Source organism: Danio rerio, chromosome 1, assembly GCF_052040795.2.
Source record: "Danio rerio strain M-AB ecotype USA chromosome 1, GRCz13ab, whole genome shotgun sequence".
Taxonomy (NCBI): domain Eukaryota; kingdom Metazoa; phylum Chordata; class Actinopteri; order Cypriniformes; family Danionidae; genus Danio; species Danio rerio.
The window spans coordinates 6,935,969-6,956,006 of record NC_141021.1 but is presented as its reverse complement, the minus strand read 5'-3'; the positions used below and the strand labels follow the sequence as shown (position 1 = coordinate 6,956,006).

The following is a 20,038-nucleotide window of genomic DNA, read 5'->3' as shown; positions in this document are numbered from 1 at the left end:
GCAGGGATCATTGCGACTATCGATCATTTGGACCGGTTCATTAAACGAACCGATTCACTAAAAATGATTCGAACTTCTCGTCGCTGAGAGAGAGAGAGAGAGAGAGAGAGAGAGAGAGAGAGAGAGAGAGAGAGAGAGAGAGAGAGAGAGAGAGAGAGAGAGAGGTGTTCTCTAATCAGTGACTGAGGGGAGGCGGGCCAAGAAAGCTCAGTGTAATGCGATCGCTGCGCCGCTCAGAAATGCTATTACACACATACTGACTCACTGACACACACACATACACACACTCAGACTCGCGCTTTCGAGCACATCTACACGCGCTGCCACAGCAGTGCGCTTCAACACGCTTCTGTGCGCAACACCAATTCCTCTCTTCCCTGGCAGTTTGGACAAAACTTGCTGCCTCCTGGGTATGACTGAACGACTAACGAGAGCAAGAAGATAGCAGAACTCTTAAACTCGGAGGGCTGCGGGCGATTAAGGGAGAAATCCCTGCGGAAACCTCAAAGCATCGGAGACCGATAAGGCAATGGAGCGCAATAACGCACGCAAATCTGAGACGGCGTTATAACGGAATACAGTTGAAGACCTCTAATTTAGTTTTGTTTGAAGAAGAGGAGGCTGATTTATGTCCAAGCATGACTTTTTATGAATACATGAAATAGATCATGTTTTGCACACTCTGCATTTGCTGTGCGCAATGGGTTCAACAGAACTGCATTTGAATATGAAATTCTGAGCATTATTTAGACAAAAAGGCTGTTTTATAATATTTTCTCAGTCTGATTTGCCATTTGTTCTTGAAGAAGATAACTAGTTGAACACAGCTCACTTCTTCAAGCACATTTCGGAAAGATGGATTTCTGGATATCACACCAACGGATTGCATTTATCTTTTGCTTCGTTCTGAAAGTCAGCGCAAAAGAAAGTAAGTTCGTCTTATATTTGTTTGTCTCCCACGAACTTTCATTGCGATATCTGTGTGTCTAAATTCCCATCCAGTGAGGCTATCCGCAAATGGCAAACAGATTTCTCTCCTGGCGAAGCGAACGCGTGTTTCTGCTGTCCAGGCAAACCGTGCTGAGGAAAGGAGAGCTTCTGGTTTTATTTAGTGGAGAAAGAGCAGCTTTATACCTAATCAGAGGCAGCCGTAATGGCAAACCGATCATTTGAGCCCCGGGGAAATGCTTGTTTTGGACTGTTTGCTGATATTATTAGTTTGCTGAGATATTATCTCTTTCCACTTATTTGCAAAGACGAAACAGAGACAGACTGACCTTAGGATGCTGGATAACTTATTTTCAGAGCAACTGCTGTTGATTTATATCCAGTTGCAAAAGAGTTTCAATTAAAAAAGCTAACAAAATAAATAAATAAATAAATAAAGCTAATTAAAAAGTAAATGCTCTTAGAAATTGATATATATATATATATATATATATATATATATATATATATATATATATATATATATATATAGCATATATAGCTATGTAGGCCTATTTTTTATTTATTTATTTATTTATTTTTTTTTTTCACCAAAAATCACAAGTTCTAAGTGCACATAAAATAGCACCACATTTTAATGCTGAACCGAGATATAACTGCTAATTAAAATCTTATGGTATTGCAAAGAATCACAGAAATGGCTTAGGAAAGCTGCGGAAATCAATAACAAGCATTGTAACTGTAACCTTCTGAGAAAATACTTCGCGTCACGAGTTTAATAGTCTACAAGAGACATGATTTAGGGTATAAACAGGGCTAGTGTTCAGCTGAATGACCAGTGTGTGGAGTTTTTGAGCTTGTTGTGTATACAGGATTAAATTAGACGCGGAGTAGCCCTACTGTATGCAATTGAATGATTACGATAGTCATGTATCAAATGTGCGCCATTCCGACTTCAAAATGTACAACCACAGCCAGAATGTACAGAGAACCACGTTTAGCTACTTTACGTTTATAGAGAGTAGCCTATGCTGTGTCAGTATTATGCATATGATGTCAAACTATTCTTATTTTTTTTTAGAAAACATGACAAATCGGCTACTATCACTCAAATGATGGTTACTACATGCTAACCGTGCTATCAGTCTGGGTTACCTGAGAAGAACCTCGCCAGATTGAATAGTCTGGTTGACATTTCTTTAAAAAGTAGACTGCAAGAGTCCTTGAATTTGGTTCCTCACCGTCAACATACCCGTTGACTACGTTTTGCGCTTGTTTCTGGTCATTGTTGGTCCTCCTGAGGGGAGTTACCGCGCGAATTGTACAAAACATGTACGTTTATCGGGTTTGGTTAATTGATATGTGTTTTTTCTCCCATTTAAGCCGGAATAGTAAAACAATGGTTCATTAGAAGCTGTCAATAAGCTACACAGAAGTGATAAGGTTGCAAAAACACAATGCTTTCCAAGTTTTCATTATAGACTGTTTTAAGATATTGTGAACAATACATCGTTAACTGTAAAATTAACAGCCATTAAAATAGCTAATTTGGTAATTATCTGATATACACCCCACTAATGTTTTGGGTAAGTGTTCACTAAAAGTATACTGTATGACAATTATATATTACCCTTTTCAAAATGTATTTATAGTGCAGCCGCACCTGCAGTTTTAGGCCAACAGGTTGAGGAAAAAATGATGAAGCAGCTTGAATTAGTGATGAAAGGTCTTCAAATAGGCTAATGGAAAGTTACAGATGTGGATGAATGAACCTCAGAGTCTTCATTTGCTTATAGATGACACTGCGGATTGATTTAGGCTCTCTTCAGTTGTTGCATTATTGTTTTTGACATGAACAAACTTTCATTCTTGGAGCAGATGGCTTGCGAGGACGGTGGTATTGCAAATTATATTTCCGCAAAGGAATAAACACTTTAAAGTGGGTGAACTGAAGCAGCTTTAGAAGTAGGGCACATAGTCTTCCAGAAATGAAGCACAGTGTTCAACAGATGAAAAGAAATGGTGCTTTACAATGTTGTTCATTGTCTTCAAGCACTAGCAATGTCTGTAATTAGGTTTTGATAATTGTTTTCATATTTTTATTCAGGGGGTAATGTGTTTAAACAGATTTGATTTGTGAGCTCAAATCTTGTGCAGGCATTTATGGTGTTATTTCAATGTTGGGTGTTAAAAAACCCATTTTGGCCTCAGCCTGAATCTGCACACATGCAGGTACTTCTGTAACGCTCTCCCTCCCGGAGCGCCATCGACTCCAACAAGCACAATGCATTGAATTATGGACAACAAAGAAACAGCGTCTCTCTTGTGTGAGATCCATGCCTTTAGGGGCTTTTGTCCTGGCCAGAAAGTGACATGTAGATCAACACAGAGCAAATTCAGACTGTCCATATGCTTTCTTTTATTCACAAAACTCTATGTTGACCTGCTTTTATTTTTGTACCTCCTAATCAAGCATCTCGCTGAACATTGCACTCAAATATGGAAAGTTCTATATTTATTTAGCAGATGTTTTAACCATACAAGACTTCTCTTTGAAAAGTAAGGATCAAAATTGTTTTAATTCACTTTAAACTGCACTTTTTTTTGCATTGCTTTGCAAGTTTTAGGAACTGCTGATGTAATAAGAAGGAGAATATATATGTGTTTAACCTGGTGTTTACTCTTTTGAGTGTTTGCACATGTGGCAACATAATAGATGATCTCCATAGTGTTTCAGTGCAGCTTCAATGCGGTTTAAAGTTTGTTGCTATGTTTTTAATAAGACATTTGTGGTGTTTAATTACTGCCCTTCTCTGAATCTGTATTATTGTGGGCATTTGATCCATGCATTTGACCATCCACTTGGCAAAAATATGCTTGGTATTTGCTTTGAGAGATAATAACAAGTTTCAAGTCTCCAAGTTGCACAGTTTGAGGTATTGTTTATGTCTGTAGCAGACGTTTAAAGAGTCAAAACAGTGTGAGAACTGCTAAAAAGAGATGTTTGCTCATGTTGGAAGCTTTCATTTACAGTTTACCTCTAGGACAGTTTCTTGGGTCCACTCTGTTTAATATGACACACCTGATTATTACACGATTAAAAGAGACACATATAAATACTTCATGTGAACAAACAAAGCGCTTAGTTTTCCCTGGCGGTTTTTCAAACGAGACAAAGACGCAGGCACATATCTACTGACACATGCACACGTCTTCTTTTCATCTACAACACCCCGAGTGGTTGTGTATGCCGTTTCATCCTATTTTTCTGGGGTTCGTGAATAGTAGAAGTACTTATCTATGCAGGAGCTAATAGTCTCGACTCTAAAAAGAAGGTCAGAAATTTGCATTTGGGGCCGGGAAACCACGACCGGATCAATCCCTGCAGAGCCAGTGGGTGCGAGCATTCCCTGGGTTGCTTGAATTGAGGAGGAATTAAAAATATAGCATAAATAATTGAAACGGCTCCTCCTAGTTACTGTCATTTTTGAGCTTTTAGTGTGTGGGTGTGAGAGAGAAGACAGACAACGTGACACATTGATGTTTGTAAATTAGGGCACCGCAGAAGTTTCAGTGAATGATGACTGTAAAATTTATGATGCACGGTCACTGGGAATTGGTGATTGAAGTGTCTTATAAAATCTGATTCGTTGAATTGCATTCAAAGTCTTTGTAAAATGCATGGACACTTGAGACAGCACATAGAAATAATTTGTTGTTTGTTACTTGGAAATAGATTTAGATTGGTCTTATATATTACATTTGTTGCTTAATGTGTTTGCTATTAATACACTACCTGACAAACGTCTTGTCGCTGATCCAAGTTTTCAGAACAACAAATAAAACCTTGACTTCTAGTAAATCATTTGTCATCAGAAGTTGCTCATATGAAAGGCAAAGGCCTCTAGATTACGCTTATTTTACCAAAATAAAATATGATCATGTCTTGATTTTTAATGATTTTATTAGGACAGTAAAGTCTGACTTTGCTTAGACAAAAGTCTTGTCACTTAACAGAAATAATGTACAGTATAGAATATAAAGTCATGCTGCAGTGGAAACAGAATGACTATTGTGTATGACTCCCATGAGCTTGGAGGACTGCATCCATACATCTCTGAAATGACTCAAATCACGTATTAAGTCATCTGGAATGTCAAAGAATGCATTCTTGCAGGACTCCCAGAGTTCATTAAGATTCTTTGAATTCATCTTCAATGCTTCCTCTTTTATCTTAACCCAGACATGCTCAATAATGTTTATTTCTGGTGACTGGGCTGGCCAATCCTGGAGCACCTTGACTTTCTTTGCTTTCTGTTTGCTTTCAACTTTGATGTGGAGGCTGAAGTATGAGAAGGAGCGCTATCCTGCTGAAGAATTGTCCCTCTCTAGTGGTTTTTAATGTAATGGGCAGCACAAATGTCTTGATACCTCAGGCTGTTGATGTTGCTATCCACCTCTGCAGATCTCTCGCACACCCCCATATTGAATGTAAACCCAAACCATAATTTTTCCTTCACCAAACTTGACTGATTTTTGTGAAAATGGGTCCATGTGGGTTCCAATAGGTCTTGTGCAGTATTTGTGATGATTAAAGTGCAATTCAACCGATGATTTATCTGAGAAATTTACCTTCTGCCACTTTTTCAAATGATCAACTAGAAGTCAAGTTATTATTTGTTGCCCTGACAGCAAGACTTCTGTCAGGATTGAAAGGACAATTTACTAAGAAATGAAAATGATGTCATGCTTTACTCACTGTCAACCTTTTCTAAACTATTTTGTTTTTCTGTTAAACACAAAAGAAGACATTTTAAAGAATGTCAGAAGCCGACAGCCAGTGATTTCTATAATGTCTTTATTTCCTACTTTAGATGTCAATGGCTACTGGTTTAAGCGTTCTTCACAATATCTTGTTTTCTTTGTTCATCAGAAAACAGTTTAGAACCAATAAAGTTTAGAGAGCACCTGAGGGTGAGTAAATGATAAGTAAAGTTTCATTTTTGGGCTGAACTATCCATTTCATCCGTTTTATTAGAAATTATTTGTTACAATTTGTAAGTAAGTGAGTGGACATTTATGAAATAGACGTTGTTGCCTACTCTCAAAGTAAAATGTTTAGTAAGTAAGTAAGTAATGTGTATTTAAGTAGTGCATTTATTGTGCTTCACAATCATGAGGGGGGTCTCTCCACGCCACCACCATTGTGCAGCATCCACTTGGATGATGAGACGGCAGCCACAGGACAATGGCGCCAGTGCACTTACAACACACCAGCTATTGGTGAAGTGGAGAGGTCATAGAGCCAATTTTACAATGTACATGATAAAAGGTGATGTACATTTCAAGAAATGCAATATCCCATTGGGCTTTTGGCTGTTTTTTAGGTTTTGGTTAAATGCATGAGCTGAAATTACAGTATATCCCTCAAGATCTCAAGCCTAATAGTTTCATGTAGACACCAAACAATACCAAGTACATATATACAGTAAAAACCTGAGGCTTTTGAGCTGTATTTTGGTTTGTAGCTCCACCAAACAGTGTTAAACCAAAGCAGATCACACATATTTCTTTAAAGCAGGTGCTCTTGATTGAAATGAGTGCAAACAACATAATATAGCATGTTCTGTATAGAGATCCTCCTTATAGATTGGCATTACAAGCTGCTTTGCAGAAGCTATTAGATTGCTGCTGTGTTTTCCATCATTATTTAAAGTTTAACCAGTTTAAACTGGACCTCTAGCATAGTATAGGTAGAGACGATGAGTGTTTTACATCAGGAGGGTTCTTGGATTGTATTTATCTAAGATTGACAGCTCATACATTTAGCATTCGCCGTTTGATTGGATGGACCAGCCATCAATTTGAAAGAGCCAATGCAACACTGACTCCAATAGAGTAATGAAATTAAATTCAGACGGACCACTTTTTGACTCTTTTGGCAGCATTGAGACTCATGAGAATGAGAGTTTGATTGAGAAAGCTTTGGTAAGGATGACTGGATCGGTGCTGATTTCCTCACCGCGGGTGACAGCACTTTTTAATTAAGGTGCAAACGGAAGGACGGGGAGTGAAATATTGAGAAAAAGAGCACGAGAGAAAGAGATGGAGATATATCACGACCTCTCCACATGGATGCAACTTATCGCCACAGTGACAGCGCTGCACAGCCATGATTCCATTAATAGAAATTAATACCAGCAGAGAGGAGCACAAAACATCTGGGCGCGTGAATGCACTCAAAATAAACACACAGAGCGGTTTGCATTTAAAGAGTAACATTCCCAGTTATTTTTCTGCATTTGAACTTTTTTTCTGAAATTATTAAAGGCACAGACTACAAACAAATCCTAATGATTTTTGATCATTCTAAACATGTTTGACTTTTGTACTGACTCTTAATCAGAGTATTGTCTTAATCATATAAAAATTGGAGTATTAGTGTCCATGTAAACATATTCAGTGACGACTCAAGCCCCAACCCTAAGAAAAAGATGTTCAGTGATTTTGATGACAGCCTTTACACAGGTTAGTAGTAGTAAGCTAATGTAAGGTTATTTGCAAAATACAAATCTTTCACTCATGCTAGCAAGCAAATGATCGAAAGAAATATGCAATTCAGATATGTAAAATGTGAATTAATGTATACTTTAAACTTTAATTATGTTGTTAAATTAAAATAATTTTCAAATGAGGTGAAAATAATTGTTAAAATTTGTCAAATTAGAAGGTTTTCCAGACTCATCCACCATAATTTCGTGGCTCAAAAGTATCGGTTCAGGCACCGTTTTGGCCCCAGTGTCATTTTAAAAGTATTGATATATCACCAGTATTGAAATGACCTTAAACCGTCATAAACATGAGTCATTACATATTAGTAATATTTCCCTCTAGTGATGCTGAACCATTACAACTAGATGATTGTCAGTAAGTTAAACCTGACAGCTGAGTCAGACTTTTCTTTTTTCTTTTTTTTTTTTTTTGCTATAGATTAACTGAAGTGATCCCACTCAAAATAATGATTTATTCCTACATCAGGCATGGCTACTTCTTTTATGAACTCTCATGAATGTGCCAAGAAAAGCCAGGGTGGTTGTCAAGACTGATTAAGTTTGAACTTATGAATGAATCATGCATGACAATCTACTGTATTGAATGATTCCACCAAATCTTCTCTCAAAACTGATTTGTTAACAAAGATTGAGAAAGACCAGGAGAATTTCAGACTGATCATTACAGACACAAAAGAAAGATCTGTCATATTGACCATATCTTAGTGCTTTTATAGATGTGTTTGCTCACATTTTTTTGTCATCTCATAAATATGAGTCATTATAAATTCGTAATATCTCCCTCGAGTGATGCCGAACCATTACAACTAGATGACCGAATCTCTGAGTTGAACCTGAAAGCTGAGTTGGACTGTGTTTTTTTTGGTATACAAGATTAACTGAAGTGATCCCACTTAAAATAATGATTTTTTTCCCACATCAGGCATGGCTACTTCTGTTATAAACTCTCACATATGTGCCAAGAAAAGCCAGGGTGGTTGTCAAGACATTAAGTTTGAACGTCATGAAAGAAATGGCAATGCGGTATGAATGAATCATGTAGGACAATCTACTGTATTGAATGATTCCACCAAATCTTCTCTCAAGACTGATTTGCTAACAAAGATTGAGGGAGACCAGGAGAATTTCAGGCTGTTTATCACACACACAAAAGACAGATCTGTCATATTGACCATATTTTAGTGCTTTGATAGATGTGTGTGCTCATATTTGTTTGTCATCTCATAAATATGAGTCATTATAAATTCGTAATATCTCCCTCGAGTGATGCCGAACCATTACAACTAGATGACAAGTCGGAAAGTTGAACCTGAAAGCTGAGTTGGACTGTGTTTTTTTGGTATACAAGATTAACTGAAGTGATCCCACTCAAAATAAGGATTTGTTCCTACATCAGGCATGGCTACTTCTGTTATAAACTCTCACATATGTGCCAGGGTGGTTGTCAAGACTGATTAAGTTTGAATGTCATGAAAGAAATGGCAATGCAGTATGAATGAATCATGTAGGACAATCTACTGTATTGAATGATTCAACCAAATCTTCTCTCAAAACTGATTTGTTAACAAAGATTGAGAGAGACCAGGAGAATTTCAGACTGATCATCACAGACACAAAAGACAGATCTGTCATATCGACCATATCTTAGTGCTTTTATAGATGTGTGTGCTCATATCTGTTTGTCATAATTCTCATAAATATGAGTCGTTATAAATTCGTAATACCTCCCTCGAGTGATGCCGAACCATTACAACTAGATGACCAAGGCAGTGAGTTGAACCTGAAAGCTGAGTTGGACTGTGTTTTTTTTTGGTATACAAGATGAACTGAAGTGATCCCACTCAAAATAAGGATTTGTTCCAACATCAGGCATGGCTACTTCTGTTATAAACTCTCACATATGTGCCAAGAAAAGCCAGGGTGGTTGTCAAGACTAAGTTTGAACGTCATGAAAGAAATGGCAATGCAGTATGAATGAATCATGCATGACAATCTACTGTATTGAATGATTCCACCAAATCTTCTCTCAAGACTGATTTGTTAACAAAGATTGAGAGAGACCAGGAGAATTTCAGGCTGTTTACCACACACACAAAAGACAGATCTGTCATATTGACCATATTTTAGTGCTTTTATAGATGTGTTTGCTCATATCTGTTTGTCATCTCATAAATATGAGTCATTATAAATTCATAATATCTCCCTCGAGTGATGCCGAATCATTACAACTAGATGACCGAGTCAGTGAGTTGAACCTGAAAGCTGAGTTGGACTGTGTTTTTTTTTTGGTATACAAGATTAACTGAAGTGATCCCACTCAAAATAACGGGAAATTCAGGACGATACACTGTATTGAATGATTCCACCGATTCCTTTCAGAAAACTGATTTGTTAGCATAGATTCAGAGAGACGAGAAGAATTTCTGTCTGCTTATCACACACACAAAAGACTGATCTGTCATATTGACCATATCTTAGTGCTTTTTATGGATGCGTTTGCTCATAGTTGTTTGTCATCATTCCCATTTCTCTGCGTCTGAACAAAAATGCATGTTTGGAATGACATGATGTTGAGTAAATATTACATTTTGAGACGAACACACCATCTAAAGTTGCACAGAACCTTATTTTCCTTCTTTGTTCATCCCTCAAGCAGGGTCTGAAATCTCTTGGCTGTCTGTAGCCCGCTCTCCTCTTCTGTCTCCCCACATGAAAGGACAGATCTGTCTAAAAAAAGTGCAGAGCACGCAAAATCCCCCCCTCATGGATTTATCCTCAAGACCCTGTTCCCCGAAAACACACAATAGAGCGATAGACACAGACAGAGTATACATCCAGACTGAATGAAAATGCTAGAATGATTGCTATCTGTCTGTCCTTTTGTGTTCCTGTAATATATTGGGTAATAATACTGAGATGAGGTGAGGTATTCATCGGAGGAGGGCTGGAAGGGAACTGTCAAGTCATCATCAGCACAATATGAAAGAAGGAAAAGGGAAGAAAAAGAAGCCTATTTTTAGGACCAATTTTTGCACTGTGACATTATTTTCCCGAGGATTACAACCACGACCCTCTGGGCTCTCGTTAATGTAATATTCATACATATATACTGTATTGATATACACTCACTGGCCACTTTATTGGGTACACTTCTTCAATTGCTTGTTAACTCAAATATTTAATCACTCAATAACATGGCTGCAACCCAATGCATTTAAGCATGTAGAAATGCTCAAGACAGTTCACAGAAGTTTAAACCGAGAATCAATGAGGAAGAAATGGGATTTTTTTTTAACACAGCATGGTTGATGATGCTAAAAAAGTTGTAAACTTTTTCAGAAATAAAGGTCCAAAATCTGTCACTGGGGCGTTACCTTTTCAAAAGGTACACATTTGTACCATACAGGTGGACATTTGTAACTTTAGGGTAAACTTTTGTAACTTTAAAATTTACTTTTGTACCTTTAAGTTACTGTGGGTTACACATTTGTACTTTTGGGGTATTAATATGTACCCTTAAGGACCTATTAGGAACAAAAATGCACCTTTTTAGAAGGTACTGTCCTAAGGACAGATTCTGACCAATGCACGAGGCTGCATGCTGAGTGCCTTAGTGTGCCACCAGTGATGCTACGAGTGTTATATAGCATTTATACTACTGTTCAATGGTATAATTGTGTATGAAAAAGAAAATCAAACATGGAGAGTCTTAAAAATCCTTTTGTAAGAGGAACTACTTTCTTCTGCCATTCATTCACATCTGCAGCTGACGTCAGAACAGCAGAAATTGTTGCTACTTTACCTACATCACTTTAGAGCTAGTGTTTGAATGATTCTCTATCGTAATGTCTAAAGCAGGGATGTCAAACTCAATTCCTGGAGGGCCGCAGCCCTGCACAGTTTAGGTCCAACACACTTACCTGTAGGTTTCAAACAAGCCTGAAGGACTCAATTAGTTTGATCAGGTGTGTTTAATCAGGGTTGGAACTAAACTGTGCAGGGCAGCGGCCTTCCAGGAATTGAGTTTGACATCCTTTGTCTAAAGTGATGACAAAACAGGTGATTTTGCTCATATTTTAAGATTATAATGCTGAAAGGCATGAAATGCCATCAGTCTACAGAGATCAGACTACAGAGATTCCTCAGTATTTCTCTTGCATCTCTGTTGCAATCAGGAGATCACAATAATTATCTTAAAAAAAGCCAAACCAGCGCAAACACTACCAGATTGCTGTTGTGTTTGCAATAAGGAAAAACGGTAAACTCATGTGGGCATTTCTTCTTTCTGTTTTCTTAACTAGTCTGCAGTAATAAAAAAGCTTATCTCTGTTAAACAACACTCACGATATTCATTTAATTTACACTGTTCAAAAAATGATAAAAAAAACCTTAAAATGGCTAATAATTTTGACTTTATATGCTGGAAACACATTTTTTTGAGTGTCTGTGTGTGTGCACCTACGTGCTTCTGGCTCGCTTTTTCCCCCTTCAGAGGATGTAGTTGAAAAGGGTTAGCAGGATTCGGTTGTTGCCTTAAATGCCAGCTCATTTTAAGTGTACCTTTTAAAAAGACATAATAGCAGTGGAAATGTCAACACTTGAAAGAAGCCCCAGCCATCTTTAAACCTTTTATTCAGGCTCTTATGACTGGCACACCGGCACGTATGGGAGTCTTGGCTTCAGGCGATACTCAACTCCCTGTCTCAAGATTATCCACCACGCCAATGCATAGCGCTGGAGATCTTTAACGTGGTTTTCGGATACCCTGCAGCTCGCTTTTGAAGGCCAATTTCTGAAAATCCTTACATATTCAGAGAGCCAAGGGTTTTTGACTGTCTTTTGATTCCATTCTCCCCATCTGCACCATTGTTTTTATCATGCTTTAATAGCAGAGAGTCCATCTTTTAGCAACGATTTAGTAGTATATAATATTTTATAATAAATGCATGGTGATTGGTGTCAATTCTGCTATATGTTAAGAGTATTTACGAGCTGCAGGGTGGTAAGGGTGAAGCAGTCCTGAAGTTTGTTCAGTCAAAGAGAGGAGGAGTTTTCCTAATGCTATCCAGACAGCCGTGTTTATCTACGTGTTTGCAGAAGACAACATAAGACCCAGAAATGTCAATCAAACCAGCCTCTTCCTCTCTGAACCTGCACTATTCCCACTTTCCCCTTTCTGATGTATGCTGTGATGTATCCCACCAAACATAAGTGCGATAGCGAGATACATTCTCCTTTTGTGAAGGTGTATTTTGGATTTTGTCTCACAGAAAATATAATCTTCAAGCTTGTCTTCTCATAAGACAGTTATCACGCATGGCCATGTTCTCGATGTGAGTCTTTCCTTTTATGCAGTGCCGTTTTAAACATGTAGTCTTTAAAAACAACAAGGAAATGCTTCTATGGAGATTAATATCAAATATATACAGGTCAAAATTAGACTCTCCCGGTCTAATGTTTAATATATTTGCAGACATTTGTCATCACTCGATGAGGGACTGACTTGATGGAATAATGTTTTGAATATTTTACGCTGCTTTTTCCTCACTGATGATCCCTCATCCATTTCTGGAGGATGATGTCATGCGGGAGCTGACTTTTGTTGGCTGAGGTTTTTACAAAGGAATGACTGGATTTAGGTGACATGGTGGCTCAGTGTCGTCTCACAGCAAGAAGGTCGCTGGTTCGAGTCCTTGCTGGGTCAGTTGGCATTTCTGTGTGGTTTAAGTTTGCATGTTCTCCCTGTGTTGGTGTGGGTTTCCTCCGGGGGCTCCGGTTTTCCTCACAGCCCAAAGACATGCGGTATAGGTGAATTGGATGAACTAAATTGGCCATAGTGTACGAGTGTGTATGGGTGTTTCCCAGTAGTGAGTTGCAGCTGGAAGGCGCATCCGTTGTGCAAAATATATGATGAATAAGTTTGTGGTTCATTCCACTATGGCGACCCCTAATTAATAAAGGGACTAAGGTAAAGAAAAATGAATGAATGAATGAATAAATGAATGACTATTTAAAATTATGTGCACAAGCCAAGGACACACCAAAATCTGTGAAATAATCACCAATGTTAGACAACATCGCCAAGGCAAAAAGTAGAAACAACTGGACTATTAATGACTAAATAGTTAATTTTTTAAATTTTAGTATGGTTCAAACATAAATAAACAACTGATTTTAAATAATTTCACCAAAGACTAGGAATATTAAGACAGAATATAAAATAAAGTGAGAAATAGCGAATAAATAACCTCCAAGCTAATAAATTTACATTATAAAAATGTTCCCATAACATTTTAATTATGTAATAAAACATTTAGTTTGAACGTTATTTGAACACAATGGTAATGATAACATTTTTAGAATGTTTAGGATTTTATAATTTATAACTTAATGGTAACGTTTTTAAAACATTCCCCCAACAACACAATGATACCATTTTGTTGCTAGCGTTTTTATAACATTTATAACGTATTCATAACATTTATTAATTATAAATAACATTAAGGAAGCGTGAGTGCGGCATGGTGGCTTCGTGGTTAGCACTGTCACCTCAAAGCCTGAAGGTTGCTGGTTCGAGTCCTGACTGGGTCAGTTGGCAGGGAAGGAATGACTGGATTTAAAATGATGTGCAAAAGTTGGCGCGTTAGCTTAGTGGTTAGCGCGCAGACATATGGTGCAGTAGCACATCAGGGCATCCCGAGTTTGAATCCTGGCTTGAGGACATTTCCCTGCCCTACTTCTGTCTCTCTAACTTCACATCCTGTCTCAATTTTGTTCTATTAAATAAAGGCAAAAAGTCCAAAAAATAAATCTTAAATAAAAAAAAAACATTATGTGCAAGAAGACACACGAAAAAAATCTGTGAATTAATCACCAATTTTAGACTACAACGCCAAGACAAAGAGTAAAAACAACTGGAATAATAATGAATAAATTGTTCATTTTTAATTATAGAAGATTCAAACATAAATAATCAACAACATAAATGATAAACCGACTTTAAATAATTTCAACAAAAGACTGACAATATAAAATGAAGTGCCAGATAGCAAATTAATAACTTCATAGTAACTCATAATATTATGTTATAAAAACATTCCCGTAATGTTTCCATTACGTAAGAAAACATTTTGTTGGAAAGTTATTTGCATATTCAAAACGTCCAGTTATTTAGATGTTGATTTAACGTTATTGTTTGGTTATGAGAACATTTTATAAACAGTTTTAGAACATTTGATTCTCTTGTTATATTAATGTTTAAATAATTTAAAACGTATATAAAATGTTCCAACAAAACACAATGATAGCATTTTTCATTCATTCATTCATTCATTCATTTTCTTTTTGGCTTTAAATGCCAACTAACCAAGCCAAGGCGTGAACTAGTGACCTTCTTGCTTTGAGGCAACAGCGCTACCCACTGCTCCACCGCACCGCCTGATAACATTTTTATCCTTTCATATTTAGAATGTTACATTTATAACTTAATGGTAACCTTTTTAATGTGAAGTAGAAATATTTTGTTGCTAACATATTTATAACATTAATTAATTCTAAATAACATAAAGAAAACATAAGGACCACACCTTGGCTTTGTAGTTAGCACTGTCGCCTCACAGTTAAAAGGTTGCTGGTTCGATCGCCAGCTGGGTTGCTGGGTCAGTTGGCATTTCTGTGTGGAGTTTGCATGTTCTCCCCCACAGTCCAAAGACATGCGGTATTGAATAAACTAAATTAGCGGTAGTGTATGAGTGGGAATGAGTGTGTTTTCTAGTACTGGGTTGCAACTGGAAGGGCATCCGCTGCGTAAAACATATGCTGGATAAGTTGGCAGTTCATTCCGCTGTGGCAGCCCCTGATGAATAAAGGGACTAATCTGAAGGAAAATGAATGAATGAATTTAGGATACATTTTCAAACATTATGCAAGAATGTTTTTGATAACTTTGAGAGAACCTTTAGAGAACATTAACCAAAGTTACGAGAACGTTTCATGTTGGCTCGGTTATTAATCGTCAATTTCCAAGAAGAGAGAAAAAAAGAACATCTGGACTATTATTAATGAATAAATATATTTAAATACGATACAATTGAGAGGAGTACAGCTCAAAAGGACATTGAAAAAATTACATCATCAATCCAAACTGTACTAATTTAAAACCAAGGCTATTAATTTACTCAAGGTCAATGTTCTGTGATCTAACATTCAAATAAAAACCACAACAATATTCCTTTTTTGCAAATTGTGAGTTAAATATTCTACAAAGGAGGCATGAAAATGTGCTGCATAGTAGGAATGACCCATCTGCTAATTCCTCAGTTGCCGTTTGGCTGGCATGTGGTTAAAAACCCCTCAAAGCACGGTTGTCATGGTGAAGGACCAGAAAGTATTTCTGTCTCCTAATCTTAGCTCCATTTAGAATAATAATGACCAGAATGATATCCGCTATGTGTGAGAGCGGCGAGGGAAAGGGCCGTTGAGCATGTTAGCATGAACGCTAGCACATGGAAGGAGTGTTTGGTGAAGATAACAGAGAAAGCACGTCGGGTGGGGTGGTCAAAAAAAAGGCTTTGTTATGCTGGATCCCATTGCAGCTTTTAAGGGTGACCCTTGAACCTCCAGAGAAGAGACCTGCGTGTCACTTCCTGTCTCAGAGTTATGGTAGGAGAGACCATTTATGAAGAGACCATTATGAATATATTGAATGCTTTCAGGCTCCTGCATGCATTGTGCGGAAAACTTAAAAGCACATTAGGTAATTGGAATGTGGGCTACTTGTCACGAATTGTCAAATTAAAGCAGTATTTAATTTATAAATACAGCATCTGCACATTAGGGATGTACTATATCAGCTGTATAAGTCAGCATTCTCAACTAATTTTACTTCTGCATTGTGATGTATAAGTGGATGAACTAAATTGGCCGTATGTTGCCTCACAGCAAAAAGGTTGCTTGTTCAAATCCCAACTGGGCCAGTAGCCATTTCTGTGTGGAGTTTGCATGTTCTCCCCATGTTTCCTCTGGGTGCTCCGGTTTCCCCCACAGTCCAAAGACATGAGCTATAGGGGAATAGGGTGAACTAAATTGGCCGTAGTGGATGACTGTGAATGTGAGAGTGTTTCCCAGTACTGGGTTGCGGTTGGAAGTGCATCCGCTGCATAAAATATATGCTGTAATAGTTAGTGGTTCATTCCACTGTGGCGACCCCAATAATAAGGGCATAACCTGAAGGAAAATGCATCAATTAATAAAACTGGCCATAGTGTATGAGTGTGTGAATAAAATAATGTATGGGTGTTTCCCAGTACTGGGTTGTGGCTGGAAGTAGGGCTGGGCAATTAATCGAAAAGTAATCAAAATCAACATTCAGAATCTATATTTGATAAAATTTTTCCAGGTCAATTTTTTTAATTACTTTCCCTACCATGTGTGGAGTCGTCATATTTTGATTTACTTATTATATTATTCTGATATACTTCTGCCAAGGGCATGCGCACGGTCTGGCGTAGCCTTCGCATAAAATCCTCTCAAAAAATTGTAACTACTCGTCACGACACGTAGTGCAAGCTTTGTGATTGGTCGGTTAGGTAACGGTGACGAGGTTGGGTGGCGAGAAGAGCTGCGTTTTAGGCGATGTTTTAATTTCAGTTGTTTCAGCATTGATGTTCAATTAATAATCACAAATAGTAAATAGTGTGTGTTTCCGTCAATTATTTTAAAATCTAGTAATGCTTCCTTCATTCAAAAATCTCTCACTTGTAATATGAGCATATTTACTTCACAAAACTTGTCGGTGAACTATGAGGGCAAAAACATAAAATAAATAAAATAAATAATCACTCACTGATCATAATCAAGTTAAAATGTTCAGTTAATCGAGATTTAGATTCTAGGCCAAATCGCCCAGCCCCAGCTGGAGGGGCATCCGTTGCTTAAAACATATGCTGGAATAGTTGGTGGTTCATTCCATTGTGGCGACTCCTGATAAATAAGGGACTAAGCTAAAGAAAAATTAATAAATGAATAAAATTGGCCATGGTGTATGAGTGTGAATAAAAACGTATGGGTGTTTCCCAGTGCTCGGTTGTGGAAGGGCATACGCTGTTTAAAGCAAATGCCAGAGAAGTTGGCGGTGCATTCCGCTGTGGCGGCCCCTGATAAATCTAATAATGAAATGAATGTGATGCATTTCCAAAAAGCCTTGCTGACACCTTCCAAGATGCACCATTAGCTGCGGAAACGCCCATTAATAAAGGAAATGGAGCTAATTTTGATTTAATGATGGCTTTAACTTTATATAGCGTTGTTTTTGTCCCTTGTGTGTTTTGACAACATGATACATTTTCCTGTTAGCCATGCAGTGCTCGCTCAGGGATTTGCTAGCGCTCTTGATTTATGTATTTAATTTGCCTTGAGTTCGCGCTGCTCTGCTTGGCCAAATTAGCGTTAAGTATGTGGCTAATAACTAACTTATCTTAAAAACTACCTCAGCTCACTTTCTTTCTGTTTGTGTTATCCCCAGGTGAGACATGTGGAGGCCACCTGGATGCCAGCGGAGCCGGCTACATCACATCTCCAGGATACCCTCTGGAATACCCGCCCCATCAGAGCTGTCAGTGGGTGATCAGCGCACCCGAACCCTCACAGCGCATCGTGCTCAACTTCAACCCCCACTTTGAGCTGGAACGCCTGGACTGCAGGTGAGGAGAAAGTCAAAGGAAATTAGCTGGAAAAAAGAAACATTAAGCTCTAGTCTTACGGAATGACGAACGATAAGGACGTGCGTGCAATTAATTTACCTCCGATGGAGCATTCGCAAACCCTGCCCTGTGTGCTGAATTGGAGATGAGGCGTAAGCAGAAGATAAGAAAAAAAGGTAGACGTGGAATACGCTTAATTTATCGCATGAGAGAGAGAGATGTTGGTGGGAAGGCGGGATATGGAGGATTTGGGAGTAAAAGGCAACCCATGTTGCTGGAGTTTTGGTGGAACAATGTGAAGACAGGAATGGTGGTAAGGGTGAAGTTAAGAGAGATATAATAGGGTTTAGAGCGAGCCTAAAGGGCTTACGCAGGGATGCAGTGCAGCTGTCATTGAGAAAGGGGGGTCGTCTAGAAGACTGTAAAGTCTCCTGAGCTGTAAAATTAATTATGTTCATCCATAGGCTCTCACTTTTCAGTCTCTAAACGACATCGATGTAGCCCAAAGTTTTTCCCTTTGCATTTTAAAAAAGTATACGACAACGATTTCAAAATCTGCCAAAAACGCTGTATTATGTATGATAGGTCAGTGTTTGACACTGTCGCTTTGTTTGTAAGCAGTACCTGAACCATGGGCCAGTGTGTATGGTGTGTATGTAGAATTTTTTGTGTGGATGCTGCGTCTCCTCTGTGTGTTGTTATGTGAAGTAAATCAACAATTTGCTGATGAAGCATTAGCGAACACTTGAGCAACAACAACACTGCTGCTTACTTCGCCATTGATGTTTGTTTGCCTTTAATCTACACTCACAAAAACACCTACTACTGTATTCATGCGCATGATGTCATCATTTTCAAAGACATGACAACGGTGTCTTTGAATAACTTAGTAGTGTTGTTGTTGCTCAAGTGTTCGCTAATGCTTCGTCAGCAAAGTGTTGATTTACTTCACAATACACAGATTTATGCATTTTCAGCATAAAAAAAAAATATATATATATACATATATGTGTGTATATATATATATATATATATATATATATATATATATATATATATATATATATATATATATATATATATATATATATATATATTGCACTTTAAGCTCGAGAAGTATCTCACAAAATAACTAGTAAAGTATTGTGCACTGTTGTCAAGGCAAAGACAAAATAAATAAAATTTTTATTAAAATAAAACACATTAAAATGTGTTGAAAAAATTAGTATCTCTGTTAAACAACACTTATGATATTAATTTAATTCACACTAGTTAAAAAAATGGCTTATAATTTTGACTTCAACTATTTGCTGGAAACACATTTTTTTTATTATTTTGTAAATAATCAGTCAAAAATGCATAAAAAATTTCCTGTTATAGCTGAAAACTGTAGTGTAAATCCATGGATCCCAATTCCAGTTTCCTGGCAGCCCCCACCCTGCATATTTTGCATGTCTTCCTTACTTAACACACCTGATTCAGATCATCAGCTCATTTACGGAGAGATACATGAACTGATCCCTGTGTCAAATGAGAGAAACGGAATTGGGAACCACTGGTGCACAGCCCCTGACCTACATTGCGATGACCGGTAAATCATTCTACCAATGTCAGTCGGGTTTTGAGACTTGGCATATCCCAAAACACAGGCATGTGTTTATCCTAAAACCAGCATCTGGAGGTCCATTTCACTGCAGCGTTTAGGTCCAATCCCATTAATCAAGATGTTCAAGATTAGTAGGAGATTCCTGGAAAGTTAGGTCAGGTTGAAGCTAAACTCTGCCTGACATTGACCCTGCGAGAGCGGGATTAGAGATG

The 20,038-nt window shown here is 37.7% G+C and overlaps 1 protein-coding gene across 4 annotated transcripts in view; it reads left to right on the top strand.

Annotated features, from left to right (window-relative positions):
• The first annotated feature begins 244 nt into the window (after positions 1–244).
• Positions 245–20,038, top strand: part of nrp2a (neuropilin 2a) — a 135,853-nt gene continuing 116,059 nt past the window's right edge. For 3 of the 4 annotated variants that reach the window (XR_015475631.1, XM_087235393.1, XM_087235394.1), the window contains exons 1-2: positions 245–928; positions 18,043–18,220. Coding sequence is in view for 3 of the 4 variants with exons in the window: in XM_087235393.1 (XP_087091519.1) it covers positions 856–928; positions 18,043–18,220 (251 nt within the window). In the remaining variant the exon portion in view is untranslated. 4 annotated transcript variants of the gene reach the window in all.